Source organism: Eulemur rufifrons, chromosome 9 (genome assembly GCF_041146395.1).
Source record: "Eulemur rufifrons isolate Redbay chromosome 9, OSU_ERuf_1, whole genome shotgun sequence".
Taxonomy (NCBI): Eukaryota; Metazoa; Chordata; class Mammalia; order Primates; family Lemuridae; genus Eulemur; species Eulemur rufifrons.
In genome coordinates this window covers 522,135-545,463 of record NC_090991.1, presented here as the reverse complement: position 1 = coordinate 545,463, position 23,329 = coordinate 522,135, and the positions used below count along the sequence as shown (strand labels likewise).

The window sequence follows — 23,329 nt, the reverse complement described above, 5'->3', positions numbered from 1 at the left end:
GCTCCGACCTGACATCTCTCTGCCTCTGAAGAAGCAGCTCTCCGAGAAGCTGAGAAGCGATGTAAGGGCTGCGGACGCCGGCACACGGCTCCACGCACCTTCACACCTGAGAAGAAAGCTGAGCCCAGGTGCTCCCCTCGTCTGCATCTGCCTCAGCCTCAGCGTTGCCCAGGCTCTGCCCCTGGGCATTTTCTCCTTCTGCCTCAAGCCAGTGTCCTCAGCCCTGGGCTGTCTCTGGGAGGCCCTCCCAGTCTCTCGTCCACTTGGGGATGCCCCAGGGTTGATGCTGGCCCTGTCTTGTGCCCTGGCAGATGGCTGCTGGCCTGTCTTTGGTCTCTGCCTCCGCTGCCCGGTGTCCCATCACTGGTGGTATTCGCACTAAAGGGCCTGCTTTCTTTCTTTTTTTCTTTTTTTTTGAGACAGAGTCTCACTCTGTTGCCCGGGCCAGAGTGCCATGGCGTCAGCCTAGCTCACAGCAACCTCAAACTCCTGGGCTCAAGCAATGCTCCTGCCTCAGCCTCCCGAGTAGCTGGGACTACAGGCATGCACCACCATGCCCGGCTAATTTTTTCTCTATATATTTTTAGCTGTCCATATAATTTCTTTCTATTTTTGGTAGAGGTGGGGTCTCGCTCTTGCTCAGGCTGGTCTCGAACTCCTGACCTTGAGTGATCCTCCTGCCTCGGCCTCCCAGAGTGCTGGGATTACAGGCGTGAGCCACCGCGCCCGGCCTCAAGGGCCTGCTTTCTATGCAGATGCCAAAGAAAGGTAGCTGGGGTGTAGATCGGGTATAGAATTAAAAAAAGAAATTTGGTGGCTCCTGTTCTCACCTGAGCCGTTCAGGCTGGAATCCTAGGAGTCGTCCTGGCTGATCTCCCCCACATCCAGACTCACCTCAAGTCCCTTTGGCTTTGCCTTCGAAATGCTCCCCTCCAGCCGGTTTTCCCATGTGCCATCGGCGTCCCGTCCTGGCTGCCATTCCCCTGCCGAGTCCCCTCGGGGGCCCTGCCTCGCTCGTCCATGGCCGCGGTTACAATGCTGCTTCCCTCTCCTGGGCTCCCTCCACTGCCGTCGGCCTGTCCCAGCGTCCTCAGACCAGACCTCAGACCCTGCCTGGTGGCCTCAGCCTCCGTTTCCCTCCACTGAGCCTCTGCTCAGACCTCTGGCCGAGCCCGGCTCCCGAACCTGCTCGGGTCCATCCCTGGCACTTGGGCCACTTGAATCCATGGAGTGGGTTCTCTTCTTTTTAGTTTTCCACCGTCCCACAAGACTGGCGTGAGCTTTTCCAAGGGCAAGCCCCTCGTCCGTCCTCTCCTCTGTGTCCCCAGCACCAGGTGGGTGCTCAGTAAACCTCTGTTGGCTGGCGCAAGCCCTGAGGGCATGGCTCGGTCTCCACCGGATGCTTGTGCAGCTAGTTTGAGGTGCTTGCAGGGCCTCGCAGGCTGGGCCTCGCAGGCCACTGTTCTGCTCTCGTCAGCAGACGTGACTATAGAAGTGAGGTGGGAGCAGAGTCAGAGCAGAGACTGAGGCGGGACCAGCCTCAGCAGCTTTCTTCCTCCAGCGGCCACCAAGGCCGGCTCCCAAAGACTGCGCGAGTCGGCGGGGTGGAGCGACATTTGTGCAGGCTGGCGGGAGAGCCGGGGGCACGACGGGGTGTCGGTGCTGGGTGGACACGAGGAGGCAGAGCTGTGAAGGCAGGGTCAGTGGTTCAGCTGATGGGAAGGAGATTGGCTTGTTTCAGGGGCTGGAGCCGAGGAAGTAGCTTCCGGGCCTGGGGTGAACCAGGCCAGGGAGCCAGATTATGCCAGTCCTGCTGAGTCAGACTTGTGCCTCGCCGATGCCCGTCGGCGTGTGGCTTGTGCCTGTGATGCCCGCTTCTGGGCCAAGGGTTCCCTGTCCCGGAGATCCGGCTGTGGGCTGGGGTCCTGATACCCCGAGGGAGAGGGGGCGAGCAGAGGCCCAAGGGCCCGAGCTGTGGGGGAGCTGCTGCCGCTGCCCTTGAGCCCAGGGCCAGGAATGGGGAGCGGTGGCGTCAGGCCTGGCCTGCGTGGCCTCTGCTCTGTGCCCGCTGTGAAGAGCCCCATGCAAGGCCGCCGTGATGGGCCTCAGCTGGCCAGACTCCACCTGTGGGACGGACACTTCCCCACAGGAGTGTGCTGGCCTAAATGAGGCCTTTTATTCTACTTCTGTTCTCGCTGTTTGTCGTTTATGTTGCTGTTGTTCCCAACTTGGGGGTGTGTCTGTGTGTGTCTGTGTGTGTCTGTGTGTGTTTTCAAATACACATAACATAAAACTTACCATTTCGACTGTTCTTGAGTGTGTAGTTCAGTGGCATTAAGTTTGTTCACATTGTTGTGTGACCATCACCACCCTCCACCTCCAGAACTTTGTATCTTCTCGAACTGGGTCTCTGCACACATTACACCCTAACTCCCCTCCCCGCTCCCCCTCCCCCAGCACTCCGCAGCCTCCATTCTGCTGTCTGTGAAGTTTTGACTCCCCTGGGTACCTCATCTGTAAGTGGAATCATACAGTATTTGTCCTTTTGTGACTCGCTAATTTCACTTAGCACAATGTTTTCAAGATTAATTTATATCGTAGCACGTATCAGCGTTTCCTTCCTTTTCACGTGATTGAATGACATTTCCAGTGTGTGTACGCACTGCGTTGTGATTACTCACCTGTCGGTGGACACTTGGCCGCTCCGGCCTCTCGGCTGCTGTGCGTGTGGGTGCAGGTGCCTGTGCAAGTCCTTGCTCTCTAGTCTTCTGACCATGCACCTCGTGGCATTTCTGGGTGATACGGAAATCTTAACGTTTTGAGGAATCTCCACACCATTTCCACAGTGGCTGCACCATTTTACCTTCCCATAAGCAATGCGTGAGGGCCTGTTTCTCCATGTCCCCACCAACGCTTATTGGTTTTTTGCTTATCACCACCCTCATGGTGTCAAATGGCATCTCATTGTGGTTTCGCTTTGCCGTTTCCCCCCTGAGGAGTGATGTGGAGCATTTTTTCATGGGCTTGTTGGCCATTTGTATCTCTTCAGAGAAATGTCTATTAGAATCTTTTGCCCATTTTTTAGATTGTTAGGTTTTTATTGTTGTTGAGTTTTAGGAGCTCTTTATATATTCTGGATATTAATCCTTTATCAGACATATGATTTGTAAATACTTTCTCCCCTTCTGTGGGTTGCCTTTTTACTGTCTTGCTAATGTCCTCAGATGCACAAAAGTTTTTAATTTTGATCTAGTCCAGTTTGTCTTTTTTCTTTTGTTCCCTGTGCTTTTGGGGTCATATCCAAGAAACCATTGCCAAATCCAGTGTTATGCTCCCCCTGGTTTCTTCCAAGCACTTTATAGCTTTTGCACTTACATTGAGGTCTTTGCTCCACTTTGAGTTTCTGTCGTGTGTGGTGCAGTGGACGGCTGGCTCTTGTGGAGGCTGCTGGCTGGCTGTTAGGGTTGGGGAAGTGAGGGGCGAAAGCTGTTCTCCCCGAGTTCCCGTGCTCTCCCTGCTGCCCGCCCTGTTTGTAAAGGAGGATGGTGGGCCTTGGCTGCTGGTGGGAGCTTCCCCAGGGAAGCCCCTCTGGCACACGGCGCTTGGCCACTTGGCAGGGGCCTGGGTGTCTTGCTGCCCAGCCAGTGCCCAGCTGGTCTGGCACAGCAGGTGTAAGAAGGAACTTTCTGGTCTTGGCAGCAAGTGAAAAGGGTCCTTGTATTCTTTTCACCCTTAAGTAAGTTTAGCCTGCTCTAACGATGCCCCCAGGAAAGCCCTGAATGGGTCATTTTGGCAGCACCCACAGAGTCCCCCAGACCATTTGAGTATGTGAGCATTAGGTTCCGCCCACCTGCTGTGCACTGGGGCTGCTGGTGGGGGCGGGGCTGCTCCCAGTTGCTGCTGGGATTCGCAGGTACTCACATCTGGGAGGCACTGTCTGCTAATCCGTGTATGCCCCAGATGCCTCGGAAAGCCCACTCTGTCTCTAGATGGGCCCGGGGCCAAATCTTAAAAGGGGGACCGTCGAGGGATGGGAGCGATGGCTCTGCCTCTACAGTGACATCTGCTGTCGGACCCAGTAGATGAAAATTTGGGGCCTCTGAGGTTTTGGCTGTAGCTGCATGGTCCTTGCCTCTTCCTGTGGCGGAGGCAGCATGCAGTGGTGGCTGAGGAGTTTGGGAACCTGGGCCTCAGTTTCCACGGGTGGACCTCAGGTAGGAGTGGTGTAAAGTGCCTCCAGACCTGGGCTGGCAGCGTGGGAGGCCAGCTCACCTTCCCGTGGGAGCCCGAGGGAGCCACATTGGCCTCCCGAGAATCCAAACCCATGGCTTTTCCTGCTGTCTGTGCAGCATCTTGTTTGAAGTGTGCAAGTCATTGTCTTTCAGGATGTTCACGCAGATGTATAACCATCAGCACAATCTAATTTTAGAGCATTTTCATTACCCCCCAGAGAAGCTCTGCACCTCTTGGCCGCCCCCCCCCGCCCCCCCCCCCCCCCGGCTGCCACTCTCCACTTTCTGTGTCTTCGGTTGACCTGTCCTGGACGTTGCCTGTCAGTGCAGTCGTGTGGCGTCACTCACCGCATCTTGCCTCTCGGTCTCACCGTCCGCTGTAACAGTTGCAGAGTCCTGGGAATCTTGGCTCACGGCTGGGTGGTGGCCGCCCACCTGCACCATGGCCTCTGCGGGCCCCGGCACCGATGGTGGGAAAGCCCTGGGCCCCTGGAGGTGGCACATCCGCTCAGAGCCCTGCGTCTCCTCCCAGACAGCTTCTCCGTCTCAGGCCCAAGCCTGTGACCACGTCTGGTCTTTATACGTGTATCCTCCTCTTAACTCTTAACAAGCATGGCATTTTGGTATTGTTTATGGTTCCTGTTTTATAAATAAAGCATATGGGCCGGCCGCGGTGGCTCACGCCTGTAATCCTAGCACTCTGGGAGGCCGAGATGGGCGGATCGTTTGAGCTCAGGAGTTCGAGACCAGCCTGAGCAAGAGCGAGACCCCACCTCTACCAAAAATAGAAAGAAATTATATGGACAGCTAAAAATATATAGAGAAAAAATTAGCCGGGCATGGTGGTGCATGCCTGTAGTCCCAGCTACTCGGGAGGCTGAGACAGGAGGATCGCTTGAGCTCAGGAGTTTGAGGTTGCTGTGAGCTAGGCTGATGCCACGGCACTCACTCTAGCCTGGGCAACAGAGTGAGACTCTGTCTCAAAAAAAAAAATAAAAAAAAATGAAGCATATGTATTGCATATATCAATAAATCAAATATTTGTATTACAAATAAATCTATAATGTAAATCTAGAGGGATTGGTTTGTTCTATCATTCAAAAATATTTACTAAAGCTCATTTTGGGAGGTACTGGCCTAGATGTGTAGAGTAAATACAGTTAATTTTATCAGGCACCTTGCAGCAGGTGTGCAGAGCAGGTGGGCAGACCCCGCTGTGTGCTGGAAACTTGGCACAGGGCCCTGCTTCGGGGCGGCCACCCGCCGGGGAGGGATGCCAGGCAGGCATCTCTGGCAGGGCTGGCCCTGAAGGGCACCCGTGTGCGCAGTGCACGGCCGCAGGCCCCCCGGCCAGTGAGCAGGGCCAGGAGGCAAGGTGGGGGCAGCTGGTGCGGGGTGCAGTCTGGCTGGAGGCTGTCGGAGCAGTTGAGGCCGGAGGACGGCCTGGCTGGGTCTGTGCTCACGAAGGGTGGTTTGGGGGCTGTTGCTGTTGATCCATTCTGAGGCACCGAGTGCCTGGGAGGGTAGAGCCCACAGGATTCCTCACTGCGCACCAGCTGCTCCCAGCTGGCCTCATCCTGCCAGGCCCCCCACAGAACTCCCCCCAGAATCCCGGGCTTGAGATCTGCCCCAGTTTGGATGGACGGGCGGTGGGAAGGCGGCGCCGCAGTGCTCAGAGCTGGGCCTGCGAGCACCTGCAGCTGGTGCAGAGTGGCGGGAGCTGCAGTGCAGGTGCAGCATGTTGGCCTGCGTGCCGTCCACCTGGGGCTCCGAGAGCGGCAGCTCCTGTCTCTGCCCTGGAGAGTGGCCTGGGAAACCAGACCCTGTGTTCTCCAGGCCCCCAGGTGAGGACCAAGCGAGGTGCACAGAATCTGTGCGCGTCGCCCAGCTGCCTTTGGATAAAACTCTTGGTTTGGCCATCGTCTTCAGGAGCCCTTACTGGCCATCTTGGCACAAGCCTCTGGCCACGGAGTCTGTGGTGAGACCGGACGTGGTGCCTGGAGCTCTTCAGTTTGGCAGGGGCCCTGCCTCTGCTCTGGGAAGGGGAGACTGAAAGTGCCAGATGCTTCCCCCCCTTTCCCCATGGCAGGCATTCTAGAAGGGAAGACTTCTGAATACTTTGTCTTCTGACCACTGCCTCCTGCCCAGGTGGGGAGCCTGGGGCGTGCACCGAGGAACAGGAGGGGACCTGGGTGTGCCGGCCCGAGCTCGAGCCTTGGCCCTCACTTCAGATGACCAACATCGTGTCTGGTCTTGTGACAGCTTTACAAAGTGAGGTTTTCATTTTTTTACCATGGTAAAATACAATATAAAATTCACTATTTTAACCACTTTAAAGTGTACACGTCAGTGGCATTTAGTATATTATTCATAATGTTGTACATCACCACCGTCTAGTTGCAAAACTCTTTCATCACCCCAAATGGAAGTTCCACATTCACGAAGCCACCGCTCACCCCCTTCTCCCCCAGCCGCTGGCGGCCACTGGTCTGCTTCCTGTCCCTGTGGGTTGGCCTCTTCTGGCTGCTTCACCAAAGTGGCATCATGCAGTATCTGTCCTTTCGTGACTGGCTTCGCTCATCGGCATCGTGCTTTCAAGGCTCACTCATTCTGATGACTGAATTGTGTTCCGTCACAGGGACACGCCACAGCTTGCTTATCCAGTCACCCACGGATGGGCACCTGTGTCGTTTCCACCTTTGGCTATTATGAATAGCGTGGCTACCAACATTTGTGTGTGAGTTTTTGTTCAAACACCTGTTTTTAGTTCTTTTGGAAACATACCCAGGAGTGTAATTGCTACGTTTTGGTAACTGACTTTCTGAGGAACCGCCAAACTTTTCCACAGTAGCTACACCATCTTACAGTCAATCAGAATTAGGCATATTTCCCCCCTTTTTACATCTGTGGGAACTGATCCTTTCGATTTGCCACTCATCTGAGATCAGAGAGCTGGCCAGTAGGCAGCGGGAATTTGGCTCGAAGGGTAGGTTCTCCCGGACTAGAGGATTCTGAAAACGGGAAGCTCAGAGTGCACCTTCGATCTGGGAACCTCTGGGAGAGGCAGCAGCGGGGAGAGGGTGGTCTGTGGCTTAGGCCCCCCCTTCGATCCTGGGGTGACGGACGCCCCGTGAGCAGGTCTCCCTGGCCCTCGCTGTGCTCCAGACGCGCAGACGCACCTGGCCGGGCGTCCTGCTGGGGCAGTCGCGTTGTAGCACACGGGTTTCACACGGGACAGCCGGGGGCTGGGAGGGTGCAGAATCACGTCTCCCGTCCTGGGGAGGTGGGGTGACGTGGAAACAGGCCTGGCACCTGAGGACGAGCACTGGGACAAGGGCTCAGCTCTGCAGCAGGGCGGCTTCAGTGTGGATGGTGGCTGTGAAACCTCCCTGTGAACCACGAGGACTGTGAAATATTTGGGGGTTGGCAACAACTGGGGAGGGAGGAGGCCGTTCTGCCTGGCGGGCGTCTGCTGTGGCCCCTGGTCTGGCCCCAGGCCCTGGCTGTGGTTGGCCTGACGCTTCTGAGTTGTGGCACAGAGGCTAGGCCGAGGCTTCGCTCGCTCCAGGTCCGGGTGGGATAATGAGCTGTTTTCCACGGCTCTTTCCGGTTTGCTCAGAGGACTTGGGTTTCAGGATATCTGTGTGTGGAGACTGCTGCTGGCTGGAGAGGCCTGCCGGCCTGGAGTGGCTTTGGGCCAAGCGTTAGGTGCCCACTCTCCACCCAGGTAGCCTTTGGGATGGTCACTAGCACCTCCTTGAGGGAGAAGGACTCATGATTCCTTAGAACTGGGCTCCCAGAAGCAGTTTGGCTGCAGTAGGAAGAGCCTAGAGACTGTGTCTGTGAGCCCCTGTGAGCCTGGCTAGTGTGTCATTCATTCCTCCCGGGGTCTGGGTGCCGGGGTGCCTGGGATGTGGCCTGTGCTCCCCAGTGGCTGCCTGCCTTCCTTGGAGAACTCGGATCCAACCTCCCTGGTCCCAAAGAAAGGAAGGGCCTCTCCTTAAAGCTGGCTCCAGCAGACAAACCAAGCCTCCAGCGCGCCTGCCCACCAGCTCTCTGCGGAGGGAGCCTGGCTCCCCGCTGCCTGCTTGTTGGTGCCAGGATCATGACCATTACCCAGGGGAGGGAGGAGGGAGGTCGATTCCTGCCTGGGCCTTGTCTGGATGGTTCCAGGTCGGGCAGCTCAGGGAGAGCCCTCCTTTGCTCAGGGCCCAGGTGGAGGGCAGGGCTGGGCAAGCACTCCACGTTGCTCAGGCCTGGTGGTCCTGCCTGCAGGTTCTCCGATAAACTTGGGCATGACTTTGTACACATAGTTGCGAAGGCCAGGGAGGAAAGATGCCATGGGGGAGGGGCAAGGGTGCCAGTCAAAGGGTCAGACTTGTTCCAGGTGGGCCCAGTGAGGCTTGAGGTTTGTGTAGCAATTGTTTGCCCTGGGGGAAAGGCTCTGTTCCCGTGGGTCTCTGTGTTCCTGTCTGAGTGGGGAGTGGGGATAGAAGGGAAGGGTGCCCCCCAGGTCAGGCACGTGAGCCACCTCTGGCTCTGTAGTGGCAGCTGGCCTGGAGGAAAGGCCTGCCGGTAACACCAAACAGCCCCTCTCGGTCTGTCCGGCTTTCCTCTTCCTTCCCTCTGCCTCTTAGAAGCTTGCCTTCCCGTGCGCCCAGGGCTCGACCAGCAACAGAGGTTGGTTGTCCCAAAACTGTACCTACTTGGGCTGAGGGAGGGGTGGAGGGTCCCCAAGAGGGTCCCCAGGTGGTGAGGCTGCTGCGGTAGGATTGCCCCAACTCAGGAAGGGCGCTCTGGCTCCTGACACAGGCTTCAGTCTCCTGTAGGCTGGTGGGTAGAGGACAGGCAAGAGGGCCAGGCTGCTTTAGAAAGGGGCTCCTGTCTTGTGCCCTCCCACTGAAACAGTCTGCAGCTCTGGCAGCTCTGCTCTCTCAGCTGCAGTGGCGTGGAGCCCAGCAGAGGACCAGAGGCTCCAGATGGCTGTAGTCTGGGCAAAGACAGAACCTGTAACTTGGCCTGCAGGCAACTATCTCTTTTTTAGAAAAGGAAATGAGCAAAACTAGGTGAAGCTTGGCCTCCTAGGAGGCCTGGGTTCCTAACCTCTGGAGGTGCAGAATTAGGGCAGAGAGCTCTTCAGAGCGCCTGCCGTGCTGACAGTGTGGGAGGCGGGCGCTCCCTCTGGCTGGATTCGGGTTGTGGCCTAGATATTTGCCCTTGCTCTTGCGGCACGTTTTCTTCTCTTTCCTGAGCGCGGAGAATGCAGATGGGTGTATCCTGCCTCCTAAGCAGGGGCGGGGGAGGGGAGAGGCTGGCCCGGGCTGTGTGCGGCCCACGGTTGAATCTGCTCCAGCTTCGTGAGCACCAGAGCCGTAGCTGAGTGCAGAGTGGTGAAGGGGCCGGCTCCAGAGCCAGGGCGCCCGGGTTTGAGTCCTGGCATGGCTACTTCCTGGCATGGTTCCTAGCGTGAGTTACAGCCATGCATCTCTTAACGACGGGGGAGACCTCCTGAGAGATGGTCATCAGGCAGTGTCACCCGTGTGCAAACATCATAGCGTGTGCGTACGTAAACCCACATGTTGCAGCCTTCTACTCACCTGGGCTACATGGTATGGCCCATTGCTCCTAGACTGCGAACCTGTACGTGTGACTGTACTGCATGCTGTAGGCATCTGTAACACCACACTAAGTATTCATGTATGTAAATATAGAAAAGGCACACTAATGCGGTGTTATAATCCTACCATCACATATGTGGTCTGTCATCAACTGAATTGTGGTCAGGTGGCCCACGGCCGTACTCAGCTTCTTGGTGGCGTGCTTCCCTGTCTGTGGGATGGGGTGACGGTAGCACCTGCCTCACGATGTTGTGGAAGTGTCCAGGTGGGAGGACATAGGGGAGGGGCTCGGACCAGGGCCTGGCGTTCAGCACGTGCGTGGGGATGGGGGTGATGCTGCGGCCAGCTGCTCGTGCTGCTGCTGGTGCTGTCAAGACTTGGAAGGAGCTGTTTTCACAGCAGGTTGTCATGGCATAGGCTCTTGGACCTGCCCTCCGAGAGCCCTGCTTGGAAGCGAGGCATAAATATAATTTAAAAAGTTAGTACCACGTCCTACATGCTGCTGGTGGGAATGTAAAATGAGCTGGGCTCACGGAGGGCAGCTGAGCCCAGGGGCCCACAAGGAAAGGCTTTCTGGAGCAGGCGCTTGCCCCTTTCCCCGCTTGGGGAAGAGAGCCAGTGCCCATGTGGGCAAGGGCTCTGCGAGCCCAGCACCCTGGGGTCCGGCTCCTACAGGTGGGCATCAAGGGATGAGGAGGGAGGTGGCAGGTGGGTCAGAGGAGCTCACAGGCCAGCCTGGTGGAAGTAACAGGAAGCTCCTGCAAGTGTCTGACAAGTGACAAAGGTGGAGCGGGGGGAGTGGTCAGTCCGAGCACAGCACGGGGCACCAGACCGGGCGTCCTGCTCTTCAGCCAGCCCCGCCCCTGCCTGCAGCAGGAGGCAGTTCCCAGCTGGGCGGTGGTAGGAACCTTCTAGAGCTCTCATCCCAGAGGGCTGCTGCTCGCCTTTTCTCCCAAGTTCAACGAGCAAGCACCTGCTGCTTCTCCAGGAAGACCAGGGAAGTGCTGGGCTCTTGGGTAAGCTGGGTGGAGAAGCTGACAGCTGCCCCAGAGCTGGCGTGGAGTTAGAGGTGGCCGTCCTGTGACGACTGTCAGTGTGGAGGGCATCAAGGACGGCGCCTCTGGCTCCTGGCCTGGTGGTGGCAGTGGCGACCTGCCTGCTTTCCCAGAGCATCCTTGTGTGGGGAGTCGGAGGCCAGTAGCACGGGGCTAACTATCTTCAGCATGGTCCTCTGCAGCCCCTTTGCTTCAGTGGGGGTTTCCTAAAGCCTTCCTTGCCTGTATTTGGTTTTCTGTCCCTAATTTCACGGTCTTAACAATTTTTGCGGTCAGAAAAAAAACAAGTCAGTGTTTGTCCTGCCAGAGCTGGCAAGCACTACCCTGTAGTGCAGCCCTTGGGCCCCTGGGAGGGTGCTGGGGGGCCAGGCCGCCTGGCGGGCTGCTCTGGAGGACTCGCGTTGCGCCAGCCCCAGATCTCGCTCCCGAGGATGTGGCTTCTCTCCAGCTCTGCCCTTGCCTCTGAAAATAACCTTGCTGTTTTGAAACCACCTCCCCTGGAGCCTTTTCTCACTGCTCCCTTGGATCAGCAGCCCCTCTGAGACCAGGATCTTGGCTGCCACTGTCCTCTCTGTCCTCCCCGCAACCTCCACCCCTTCCTCTGGTATGAGTGGGATATTGTTCTCCAAGCAGGAAGGGACGTCCAGCTGGCTGTCCTCTGGAGAAAGCCTGACCTGTCCCTGCCCCTCCCTGGGGGGGTATGTAGGACTGTGAGGGCCTAGGGGAGGGAGGGCACACCTGGGGGTCCCGGGGGGTGAGGAGGGCCGGGCCCGCCCAGGGACTGTGTGGGACACCTGTGCCCTCACTGGCTGGCCTCTGGATGACTCTCTGCCATTGTCTTCTTGCAGCCCACGACCCTCCCTCAGGGCACCATCAACATGAACCAGTGCACAGACGTGGTGGATGGGGAGGCCCGCACGGGCCAGAGGTTTTCCCTGTGCATCCTGACGCCCGAGAAGGAGCATTTCATCAGGGCAGAAACCAAGGAGATCGTCAGTGGGTGAGTCTGCTCGGGCTGCGGAAAGAGGCGCTCCCTGCCCACCCCCTCCGGTCCAGCATCAGACGGGCCACGAGCTGGTGGCGGCGTCAGCATCATTGTTTCTTTCCCTAAGCGACTCTTCTTCCTCTCTCTGTCCTCAGCATCACTGTGTACCCACTCACCACCCCAGCAACCAGGGCGTTCTCCATTCTGCGCACTCGCCCAGGCTGCTGCTCGTGTCCTGTGGACTCTGGGGCTTCCCTCTTGGTCCTGGGGCTGCTGTGCCTTCCTCAGGCCTGTTCACTGGCCTCCCCACCTCCGCTCTCACCATATCCCCAGCTCACCTGTCACTCAGCCTGGAGGGAGATCAGTCCCCAGAGCACATCCGACCCTACCCCTCCTGTCTACACCCCATCACCTACAGGGTGATCGAGTTCCAGCTCTCCAGCCCACCCCAGCACCCTCACGTGCCCTCCCCAAGGACGCGCTGGGCTCCATAACCCGGAAGAGCTAAGATTGCCTGAGCACGTGTGTGTCTTCCTCAGCGATGGCCCCGAGCGCGGTGTGCCTCAGTCCTGTCCCCTGTACCTCACACACAGCCACTCTTCTACCACTGCACAGACTGAGTGGAGACAGTGGACCCAGGGAGGGTCTTGGTGACAGGTGGGATGTAAAGGGGATCCGTGGTCCCAGGGCAGGCTGGGGGGTGTCTAGGGCTGGCCTGGTGCATTCTGAGACCAGGCCAGCAACGTATGTGCCGTGTCATGTGGTGTTAGGAGGGGTGGTTCCTTCAGCAGGCAGCCTGAGTGCTGCCCAGGTCTCTGCTCCGTCCCAAGCCCCTGTCACTGCTCACTCCTCTCTCGTCTCCTCCATCTGCACGTACGGGGCCAGCCGTTCCCATGCAGCCTGGGTGGACAAGGTTCTTAGCAGACCCCGGTACCTGGGCGCACATGGCCTTGGGGCCCTGCATGTGGGCCAGGCGCCAATAGGGTCCAAGGCTTGTGTGGTGGCTTGGTGGCATGTCCAAAGCCAGAATAAGCCACCTGGGGCTCTTTCCCCGTCCCCCCCTCCCTGATCCTGGTTCTGGGCCTCACCTGTTCCTGACAGGCAGGTTCTCATGGTGGTGGCTTGGCCTTGCAGCCCCTCCTGTGACCCCAGGCGGCAGCTTCCTCACCACCCCACATGCTGGGTCACTCAGCCTCCTTAAGGGAGTCAGGCGGGGGCCGTGTGCCCTGGGACAGGGGCTTCTGCCCCGACCTTCTCCTGCCCTTCCTCTGTCTCCCACCCTTGTAGACGCCCCTCCCCCTCCATGGCCTGCTGCCCGTCACAGCTCCTCGGCCCAGTAACCTCACTCCTGGGCTTAGGGACCCTGAGATGGGTCTGAGTGTTCAGGTCACATCAAAGCCAGTCGCTAAGGAGGTACAGACCTTCCACCAGGTGGCTGGGAGCAAGGGAGTCAGGGATAGTCCCAACAGCCTTCTTCCTGGGTCTTCTCTGAACAGCCCTGGGCTGGCCTGTCTCTCCCAGGGCCGGGTGGAGGAAGTTAGCAGCTCTCTTTCTGGTTACCACATGCCAGGAGGGGCCTGCAGACTGCTGGGGCCACGCTTCACACAGCCCTTTTAGGGGAGGTAGGCTTTGCATGGGAGTCAGCACAAGGGCCCTTCTGTGCTCCGAGCGGGCGGCTGGCTTCCCTGCTCCCTGCCCTGCCCTTCGGCTCTGCCCACCCCCATTCTCACTCATCCAGGCTCTGCCTTCTACGGTTGAGGAGCCCTGGCACTCACCAACCCCATGTCCACACTGACCCTCCTCTCTTCATAGAGTTTATTTTGTTAACATTTGTAATACATCTGGGTGATGTTAGATGCTTCCTGCTGGGCTTCTGTGAAAAATGAAAGTGCAGAGGACACATTCCACCGTCCGTTCCTGGACGCAGCGTCTCTCCGACTCCAGTCTGAGTGAAGACTAAGATGCCTCAGGGGACAACCCAGGCCCTTCCCCGCCATCCGCAGCTCCCCTGGGGGCCTGGCTTCCAAGGCCAGCCCAGGAGAACTCGGCAGCTCCGTGTTGCCGGCAGTGCTCCTGCAGCGGCAACCCTTCGCTTCCCTCGAGTCCTGTTAGTGGTTGACAACAGGCACCTGGGCCAGGCTGCAGGGCTGGGGGCGCCCAGAAGGGCTCTGCACCCCTGCCACGCTCTTGACCTTTCCAGGCTGCGGGGAGCACGGGAAGCTTTACCCAGGAGTCTCCTCTGCCCACCTGGGTGAAGTTTTAAGAGCGGCCTTCTGCGGACACCGTTCTTCCCCGTGCCCAGTAGAAATGTTGGCCACCATAGCAGGCTAGAGGGACAGGTCTTTTTAACCCCGTGAGCACTGTGAATGTTCCAGGTTGTATTCGTGAGGCCTCTCTCAGTGGCCTCCACTCCCAGCCAGCCTTGTTGAGAGGAATGACCAGCGTGGAAGGGCTCAGGCCTCAGAAACCCTGCCCATCTGCTGGCTTGGCAGGCATAGCCACACCCTCCTTTCTTGCTTTGGGGCCATGGAGAAGTGACCTGCAGGACCTGTGCTTGGGGCTCTGACAGTGCACATACTTGCTCATCCTCTCAGAAAATCGAGCATCACTGACGATGGCTGGGCTGGGCAGGCGGTGGCCCCTCAGCAAGCCCAGACTCTCTGGCCACCAGCTGTCAACAGCACACCTTCCTGGGGCTGTCCCAGAGGCCACGGATTGTGACCGGCCTGCCCTCCACCCCTGCCTTCCGCAGCAGCCCAAATTAAAAGCACCTCTGAGTGCTAGAGGCCCGAGCCCTCTCCCTGCCCCAGGCTCAGTGCGGCCTCCAGGCAGGGTGTGGCAGTGTGCTGTCTGCCACCCCTGGCCCTCGGCCCAGCTGGCAGGAGGCCCAGCAAGGACCCTGGTGCTCCATGAAGATCGAGAGCAGTGTCTCTTACAGTTCCTGCCTCCTGGAGAGGACACTGGGGCTGCCTTTGCGCCCCCAGGCCAGGGCTAGAGCTGGGGCTTCTGAGGCAGGGCCCCTATTGCCTTCTGCCCTCCAGCCCCTGCAGGACTGGCACAAGGCTCCAGGGAGGAGCTGCTGTTCAGGTCCTTTGTCTGCTGTAGGATTCTATATAGTAGAAGCAGCGGCAGTTGTGTCGTGACCTGGTCTAGACTGTGATTTCAGAAATGAGGCGACTGAAGCCCAGAGGGGCTGGGAACCGCCCGAGGTTGTGGTCTGATGGCAAAGTTAGATCCAGAGGCCAAGCCTCCTGCCGGGGTCCCTGTTCTCTCCCTCCTCCCCTGCTACAGCCCGGTCGGGGTCGCTGGGCAGCTCCTCCCAGCTTTCCCCAAAGCCAGGGGCCTCAGCATCTTCTCTCTACAGGGTGGGTGGTCTTGGGAGGTCAGCTGCTCAGCCCCTTGAGGTGATCATCCAGAGGAACTTTGCTAGCACAGCTCCTGGTTTCCTGCCTGGGGACCAGTGTCTGCTTCTGTGGCCCTAAATGGCTCCAGTCACAGCCCATCTGCACTTGCCAAATCCACTCTGGAAGAGTGGTGTTAGGGCTGGGTCTAAGCCCCAGCAACAGGGTCAGTAATGGAGTGGTGCACCCTGTGCCCTGAGGCCCATGGCCAGGCCTGCAGCCCGTGTCGTGCCCTGAGCCTGCTGTGGTCACAGTGGGGGCATTGGCTGGGCCTGCTCTTGGGGCACTTGCTGCCCCAGCATGGCAGGCTTCCATCTGGAGTGTTGTACTGCTCTGCTTGGTGCCGGAGTCCTGGCCGCTGGATGCAGGAGGCAAAGGCCTGGGGTCTGGACCACCCCAGCAAGGGCTGGGGAGCGTAGACCCAAGAGTCAGGTCTTACCTGGTGCTGTGTCTCCTCTTCTCTTCTCAGGTGGCTGGAGATGCTCATGGTCTATCCCAGGACCAACAAGCAGAACCAGAAGAAGAAACGGAAAGTGGAGCCTCCCACACCTCAGGTAGGTGGTGAGTTTACCAGGTGGCGTCCCCCTCGGTGGGGCTGGGGCCTGGGAAGAAGGGAGAACTCCTGGGAAGTGAGAGGGAGGAGCAAGGGGTCAGGCTGGGGTTGAGGTGCTCACCAGCCCTGCACATCCTCCTCTTCCTTCTGATGCTCTGGGGACTGCAGTCTGCCACGTAGTCTCTTGAGCCACAGGGCAGAACCCATAATGGGACAGGGTGGCCTCTGGGTGTGCTCTGGGGCTGCCTGGAGGAGGGGCAAAGCCGCAGCAGGTGCCGAGCAGCGTGTGTCCCCCCCCGGCTGGTCCTGTCGGCTGCTGGGCGGGGCAGCCTGCTGCACACACTCCAGGTAAGGACAGCAGGCTGCACGGGGGCAGAGAGGGAGAGTTCTGGGGTGTCCTGGCCCAGTGAGGGGCTCTCAGGGACCCCTGCCCAAGCTCCCATGTGATCAGAATGGTGCCATGTGACCCCAACTCCCAGGCCCCCTTCTCCCTCCCCCCAACCCCCCGGCTGCCCTTGGACGTACCTACCCTGGGCTGCAGTATGGGCCTTCCTGCACAGCCTGGGCCCACTCTGGACCAACGGTCATCCACCGCCATTCCGGGGGTGCCCAAGCCAGCATGCGCTGGAAGGGGGATGTCCCTGGCAAGTTGGCACAAGTGGATTCAAGAGTGCTTCCTGGAGACTGAAAATGCAGCTTCCTCTTGGGGAATAGCAGTTAACGCGCAAATCCCCCAAAGCTGCCTGGTTTGAGAGAGAAAATTACCGGCAGCGGAAGTGTCTAGGGTCGCGTAGCATTTCCATGGGGATGCCTTTGAGACAACGTGGCGGCAGAGCTCCTGCTTCCAGACGAGGTGACTCGGCATGCCGGAGACATGGGCCCACCAGGGGCTGGTTGCTGGAGGCCCCTCCCTGCCCCCCTGTGGCATCCTGTGCCCCGGGTACTGCTGGCTATGGCCAAACCTTCACTTTGTGGTTGGTAGAAGGAGCCATGTGATTCCAGGCTAGGGAGGTCACTCACTTCCCTCAGGCTCTCTTAGGGCACAAGCCCCAGCCTCCTCCACTCAGCGCCTTCCCGAGCCCCAGAGAAGCCAACCTGGTGGGATCTCTCGTTCTCACCCTGGCTTCTGAGAGCATCCCATTTGAGCCTGCTGGTTCCAGGAGCCGTGGCCTTTTATCAGGGGCAACTTTTCCCGAGAGTCAGTCTTGTGGGGCAGCCTGGGGCCTCTGCAGAGGAGAGGTGGGGACTGTGGTTGGGACAGGATCTCCGGGCAGGCCTGATGCAGAAGGCGTTCTCATGGCCCAAAGTGAGGCGAGGGGTAAGCGTAACATCTTCAGGGCCCCTGTAGAGGCGAGAACCTAAGACCCTACCATACCTGACTTCTTTCTCCGTGGCCCCGTGTAGGCTGTGAGAGTTTCAGAGTGAATAGCAGAGGGCTTGAAGCATTGGCTCTATGTCATGCCTGGTTAAACCTGGTCTCTGCCCTCGAGAAACCCAGGTGGGAGAGCTGAAGGTAGGGCCATGGATGGGCTGCGAGGGCAGCAGTAGCCGTCCGGGCTGAGGACAGCTCCCGACAGGGCCCAGGCTGGGAGAGGAGACAGGCTTGGCCCCGAACAGAGATGCCAAAGCCTGTGGCCTGAGAGACATGGGCTCCAGGGAGCTCTGACTCCCCTGCTGTGCTTAAAGAAGGAAAGAGCCTGCAGCAGAAGGAAATGTTGGCCCACGTAGGAGTGAGCAGGGCAGAAAGGAGGGGACAGGTGGGAGGCCCAGAGCTGTGTCTCCCCATCCAGGGTTGCAGGGCCTGCCTGGGGTCCCCACTCATTTGACAGCGCTTGAGGAGGCCAGCTCCTCCGTCTCCTGGCCTCCAGGTTCTCCTGTGTCTCCCCACCTCACACCAGTGTGAGCCAGGCCAGTGCCACCAGCTGTGCGCTCGTCTCCTTCTTCAGGGATCTTTGTGTTTTTTCTGGGGTGTCTGTTGCCACTCCTGCTCCAAGTCCCACCCCTCCCTTCCCGCTGGGTCTGCTGTTTGCGTAGGGAGAAAGCTCTCTGAAACCCCCCCAGAGAGGCCCTGCTCCACAAGTGGGGCCCCGGCGACTTCTGCTTTCCTGTCGGGGGCAGGGGCCTGAAGGTGGTTCTGCATCCAGTACAGCTGGTGGGCTGTCGTGGGCAAGTGCAGCAGGGCGGCGTGCTGGCTGGAGGGACCGGTGGCCCTGGGACCAGATCTTGGGTCATCGGAGCCGTCAGGAAACTGTCCGGGAATACCTTCACCATTTGCTTCCGAGAAGCTGCCTTCTCCCGAGGGGACTCTCCCACCTGGGGATGGTCTGCTGGTGGCTCTGAATCGGGAGTCAGGGGAATCGCCTCGCTGGCCTGGAATCCTTGCAAAGCTGATGACAACTTTGGGCCGGCGCCCCATCCAAGTCAATACCCCACCCAGCCCTGGCCTTTCTCCTGCTCCTGGGGTTGCGCGATGGAAACGCTCATACCCCCACACTGTCCCTTACTGGCGGTGCAGGTGTGAGCAACTGCGGCCTCCCCTTTGAGGCGGGTTGGTGAGACCGGATAGTAAGGCCCCCAGCCAGGCTGTCAATAGGTAGCCTCAGGGTGATACTGTATCTGCCATTGTGCACATACAGACACACACGCGTAAACAGCCTGTGTCATCTGTCACCCTCACCAAGGTCCCCAGGGCAGAGATGGGCTAAGGTGGGTTTCTGAATGTGGGCCTTGGCCACCGGGAGGGGAGCGGGAGGTAGGTATTTATATGTCACACTCCTGCCTTTGGCAAGAGAGCAGAGAGAGGCATTGCTCTTTCAAAGGGGCCAAAGCCATCCTTCTGGCAGCTCCTTTGGCAGAGTGGTTGGACCCAGGGTGTGAGCCGGCTCTGCAGGGCAGCCGGGGATCCCGGCCCTGCCCTTGTTTGGGTGCCGTGTTCACGGAGTTAGGGGTCTCTGCATGCCCCTGGCGTGGGCTCCGTGCTGCTGCCCGAGCGCTGCCCTACGAGCACTTCTGCTGCCGGCAACACCAGGGAGAGATGGGAGCTGACACCGTTCCCTTCTGGGCTGTTGGCCTCGATCTAGCTTGTGAGAGTGTGTGAGAGAGAACACGTGCATTTGAGTGCGTGTGTGAGTGTGTGTGTGAGAGTATGTGTGAGTGTGTGAGAGAGACTGTGTGTGTGTGAGAGAGGAGAGTGTGTGTGTGTGTGAGAGAGAGGAAAGTGTGTGTGTGTGAGAGTGTGTATGAGTGTGTGAGAGACTGTGTGTGTGTGAGAGAGGAGAGTGTGTGTGAGTGTGTATGAGTGTGTGAGAGAGACTGTGTGTGAGAGAGGAAAGTGTGTGTGTGTGAGAGTGTGTGTGAGTGTGTGAGAGAGACTGTGTGTGTGAGAGAGGAGAGTGTGTGTGTGAGAGAGGAAAGTGTGTGTGTGAGAGTGTGTATGAGTGTGTGAGAGAGACTGTGTGTGTGTGCATGAAAGAGTGTGACTGTGTGTGTGTGTGAGACTGTGTGTGTGTGTGTGTGAGAGAGAGAGGAGAGTGTGTATGAGTGTGTGAGAGAACGCGTGCACGTGAGTGTGTGAGTGTGTGTGAGTGTGACTGAGTGTGTGAGGAGAGGAGCGTGTGTGTGAGAGAGAACACATGCACTTGAGTGTGTGTGTGACTGTGTGTGTGAGTGTGTATGTGTGACTGTGTGTGAGTGTGTGAGACTGTGAGAGATTGTGTGTGTGTGAGGAGAGTGTGTATGAGTGTGTGTGTGTGTGTGTGTGTGAGAGAGACTGTGTGTGTGAGAGAGAGACAGTGTGTGCGTGTGAGAGTGTGTGTGTGTGTGTGCGCATGGGATGTTTGGTTTTTTTTAATCTGTTCAGACTGTTACAACAAAATACCACAGACTGGTTGGCTTAGAAACAATAGGAATTTATTTCTCACAGTGCTGGAGGCTGGGAAGTCCAAGATGGAGGAGCCAGTAGATTCTGTGTACGGTGAGGGCTCCCGTCCCGTCCTTACGTGTTGGAAGGAGCAAGGTAGCTCTCTGGGGCTCCACCCTGGTGACCTAGTCACCTCCTAATACCATCACTGTGGGGGTCAGAATTTCAACATGCGAATTTGAGGGGACACGAACATTCCAGCCATAGCATTTGGTTTGCATCTGCTGCCTCTGTCCTTCACACAGTGTCCGGGCTTTCCATTTCGCCTTCGTAGAATCAGAAAGTGGAAGGGGCACGCGGCTGGCCCCGCTTGCCTGCCGTCCAGCTTGTCCTTTGCATTCGCCCCGAGGGTCTGCAGAGGGCGCCGGGCATCTTGCTGTGTTCTGTCTTCTGCCCGTTCCCTCTCCCCTTGTTCATGTTGTGAGTGCCTGGATGTCCGGGAATGACAGACTTTGAGCAGTCGCTGTGGGCTTGCTGTTAAGGCCTGGCCCGCTGCCCTGAGGTGCTTTCTGGTTTTGTGGGTGGGGAGGACTCGCACATCTTCAGTGACGGGACTCTGGCAGACACTGAGCCTCTCCTCCCAACTGGGCAACTGTGCCAAGCCTGGCCTAAAGCCAGGCGGACTAGGTCCTCGGGCTGCAAAGGTGAAAAGGCCATGGGGCCCCCCAGAAGGAGCTTCCCTTCTGTCCCGTACGTTCCCTTCTGGAGGTCCCAGGCCCTGACCCGGCTGTGTGCTCTGTGCCTGCACTGACGCCGCCCTGTCCTGCAGGAGCCTGGGCCTGCCAAGGTGGCCGTCACCAGCAGCAGCAGCAGCAGCAGCAGCATCCCCAGTGCCGAGAAGGTCCCCACCACCAAGTCCACCCTGTGGCAGGAGGAAATGCGGGCCAAGGACCAGCCAGACGGGAGCAGCCTGAGTCCAGCTCAGAGTCCCGGCCAGGGCCAGCCTCCTGCTGCCAGCTCCCTGCGGGAACCTGGGCTGGAGAGTAAAGAAGGTGAGCGGGGCAGGCTGGCCTGGTGCCTGCTCTTCCTGGTTGCCCCAGTGGAGCTGGACTGGGGACTCGGTCTGGTCCTACAGAGCCCCGTGTAAGCCCTGCGCTCCGTGTCCCTCGACCCCTCGGGAGCACCCGGCCTGGCGTGGGCTAGGACTGCTGCGCTCTGGTCTTGGCCTTGCCGCTTTGGGTGCCTGTTCTGTCAGCCCCAGGTGAGTGTCAGGAGAGTCACAGACGCCGGCACAGGGCCTACTGTGAGGAGTCCTGTTACTGCATCGCTGTGCTCACATCCACAGCCGTGGGCCCTGACACCCCGCATGTCCCGAGAGAAGCAGTGGCCAGGGCAGGCTTGTTGAAGTAGGGCAGAGGTGCCGGGGACGAAGCTGTCGGCATCACCGTGCCCTCTCCCCGAGCACTCCGGAATTGCCTGAGCAGAGCGGGGCTTTCATCTCTGCCTCCCTCATCCCAGGCCCTAGAGGGCTCTGCAAGACACAGGCCGCCTTTTCCATTTATATTTTGTCCAGATTGTTAAAGACAAGTGGACAGTTGGGGCTGGCCCAGCTCGTTTAGGCTGAAACTCGTTTTGGATGGGCTCTGGGCAGATGTTGTCTCTGCCTGCCTTGAGGGGCTCATGCCCATCCAGGTCAAAACTCCACTCCTTTCGTCTTACTCCTGCAGAAGTCCCCGCCCTTGGCCTCCCCCAGAACACACTAGGACGCTGAGGGCTGGTTGCCTGTGGGCTTCCTCCTCGATGCTGGGTGAGAAGCAGTTGCTGGTGGGACATCTGCCGTCCTAAGGTGGGACCCTGCTGCCTGGCCAGGCCCCAGGCCAGAAGTGCAGGGCCTGCCTGCCAGTCTGGCCGAGGGGCAGCCAGGTGAGGGTGAAGGTGAATGAGGGGAAGAGTGTGAGGGAGGAACAGTTCCTTCCCAGCCTGTGGCTCTTTCCTTCCTGCTCTGCCCTCGGACGAGCTGTGCTAGAAGCTGGAGGCAGGAGGGAGAGATGGCCTCTGCCTGGGTCTTGCATGGACTTTTAAGAAAATCCTCAGAGCGAAGCTGGCACCAGGCTGAGTGTGTCTCCTCCCTCCCCCTTTCTTCCAGAGGAGAGTGCCATGAGCAGCGACCGCATGGACTGTGGCCGCAAAGTCCGGGTGGAGAGCGGCTACTTCTCCCTGGAGAAGACCAAGCAGGACTTGAAGGCCGAGGAGCAGCAGCTGCCCCCACCACTCTCCCCGCCCAGCCCCGGCACCCCTAACAACAGGTACAGTTGCCCCGAATCGCTCTCCCAGGAGCTTGGTCATCCCCTTCCTTCCCCAGGTCCTCGACCCCCCAGCCGGACGGTCTGCAGCATCTCCCTTGGCTCCCTGGACGTGGCTGGCCGGCCCCCTGCCCACGTGGACTCTGACAGCACTGGGGGGCAGGGGACAGAGAGACTGGGGAGCACCTTTGCCTTTAAAGCCAGCAGGCAGTACGCCACCCTGGCCGACGTCCCCAAGGCCATCAGGATCAGCCACCGAGAAGCCTTCCAGGTGGAGAGAAGGCGGCTGGAGCGTAGGACTCGGGCCCAGAGCCCTGGCAGGGAAGAGGTGGCCCGCCTGTTTGGCAGTGAGCGGAGGTGAGCAGGGGATTGGAGGGCAGCCCGCATGCGGGCCCGGGCACACGTGCTGTCACACACGCACACGCACACGCGTGTGCTCCCACACGTTCCCAGCCTCCCTCGGGGGAGCACACATTCTGTTCAGGGCCGGGGCAGGGCTGAGGGTGTTTTCTGGCAGCCAAAATGCAGGATTTCTCAGCGCCAAGAGGCCTCGGCCCCAGGGCTCTGGGTGGGTTCTCAGCTGCCTGGGCGTTTGGGGGCCAGGTCCTTTCCTTCTGGCCCGTTTCTACTCTCTGAAGCTACAGTGCAGCCAGGCAGACCCTAGAGCTACAGACGGTGCCGGGGACCTCCTTGCCCCGCAGTCCTGGGGGGTGGGCAGAGGGCGCTGCAGGAGGCGCGGGGGCGGCGGCTGTGCCTGGGGAGGCAGGGGCACCACAGCTGCTTCACCTGGGGCAGCTTCCCCGGCGGCCGCGGGAAGCCGTGGCCGTCTCTGAAGCAGCCGCATGCCCGGTAGCGTCGCTTTCGCCCTCCAGGCTTGGCTGAACTCGGGAGGCTGCCTGGAGCTCCTGCTTCCTGGGGAGAGACAGGGATTGCACAGCAGGCCTAGGGCAGTGGCCGAGGGCCGCGGTACAGAACTCAGCTGTTGTCTGAGAAGAGGAGGGGCCCTGAGTTTCCTGGAGAACTAGAGAAGGAGCTCAGTTCTTCCAAGCCCAGGTCCAAGCCTGAGCACTCCTTCAGGTAGGGCCTCTGTAAACTGAGGCTCTGCCTGGACGGCAGGGGTCCTCACCCGGGTCCAGGGATGGACTTGTGGAGGTCCACAACACCCACCTTGTAGTGAAACAATTGACAGTGTATGTGGGCGTCCTGGGAAGAAATGGAGAAAAGAAAACCAATGATTTTCATTAGGTTCCCGAAGAAGTTCACCATCCAGAAAAAAGGTGCAGACCTCATTCCAGAAATCTTCGCAGTGTCCTCACTGCCCGA

The 23,329-nt window shown here is 59.0% G+C and overlaps 1 protein-coding gene across 3 annotated transcripts in view; it reads left to right on the top strand.

The window, feature by feature from the left end:
* Positions 1 to 23,329, top strand: part of MPRIP (myosin phosphatase Rho interacting protein) — a 140,789-nt gene that overhangs the window by 70,035 nt on the left and 47,425 nt on the right. For 2 of the 3 annotated variants that reach the window (XM_069481838.1, XM_069481839.1), the window contains exons 4-7: positions 11,754 to 11,905; positions 15,761 to 15,845; positions 20,533 to 20,755; positions 21,850 to 22,009. In XM_069481838.1, coding sequence (XP_069337939.1) covers positions 11,754 to 11,905; positions 15,761 to 15,845; positions 20,533 to 20,755; positions 21,850 to 22,009 — 620 coding nt within the window. Of the gene's footprint in view, positions 1 to 11,753; positions 11,906 to 15,760; positions 15,846 to 20,532; positions 20,756 to 21,849; positions 22,364 to 23,329 lie in introns of all 3 variants that reach the window. The other variant, XM_069481837.1, reaches the window with a different exon arrangement.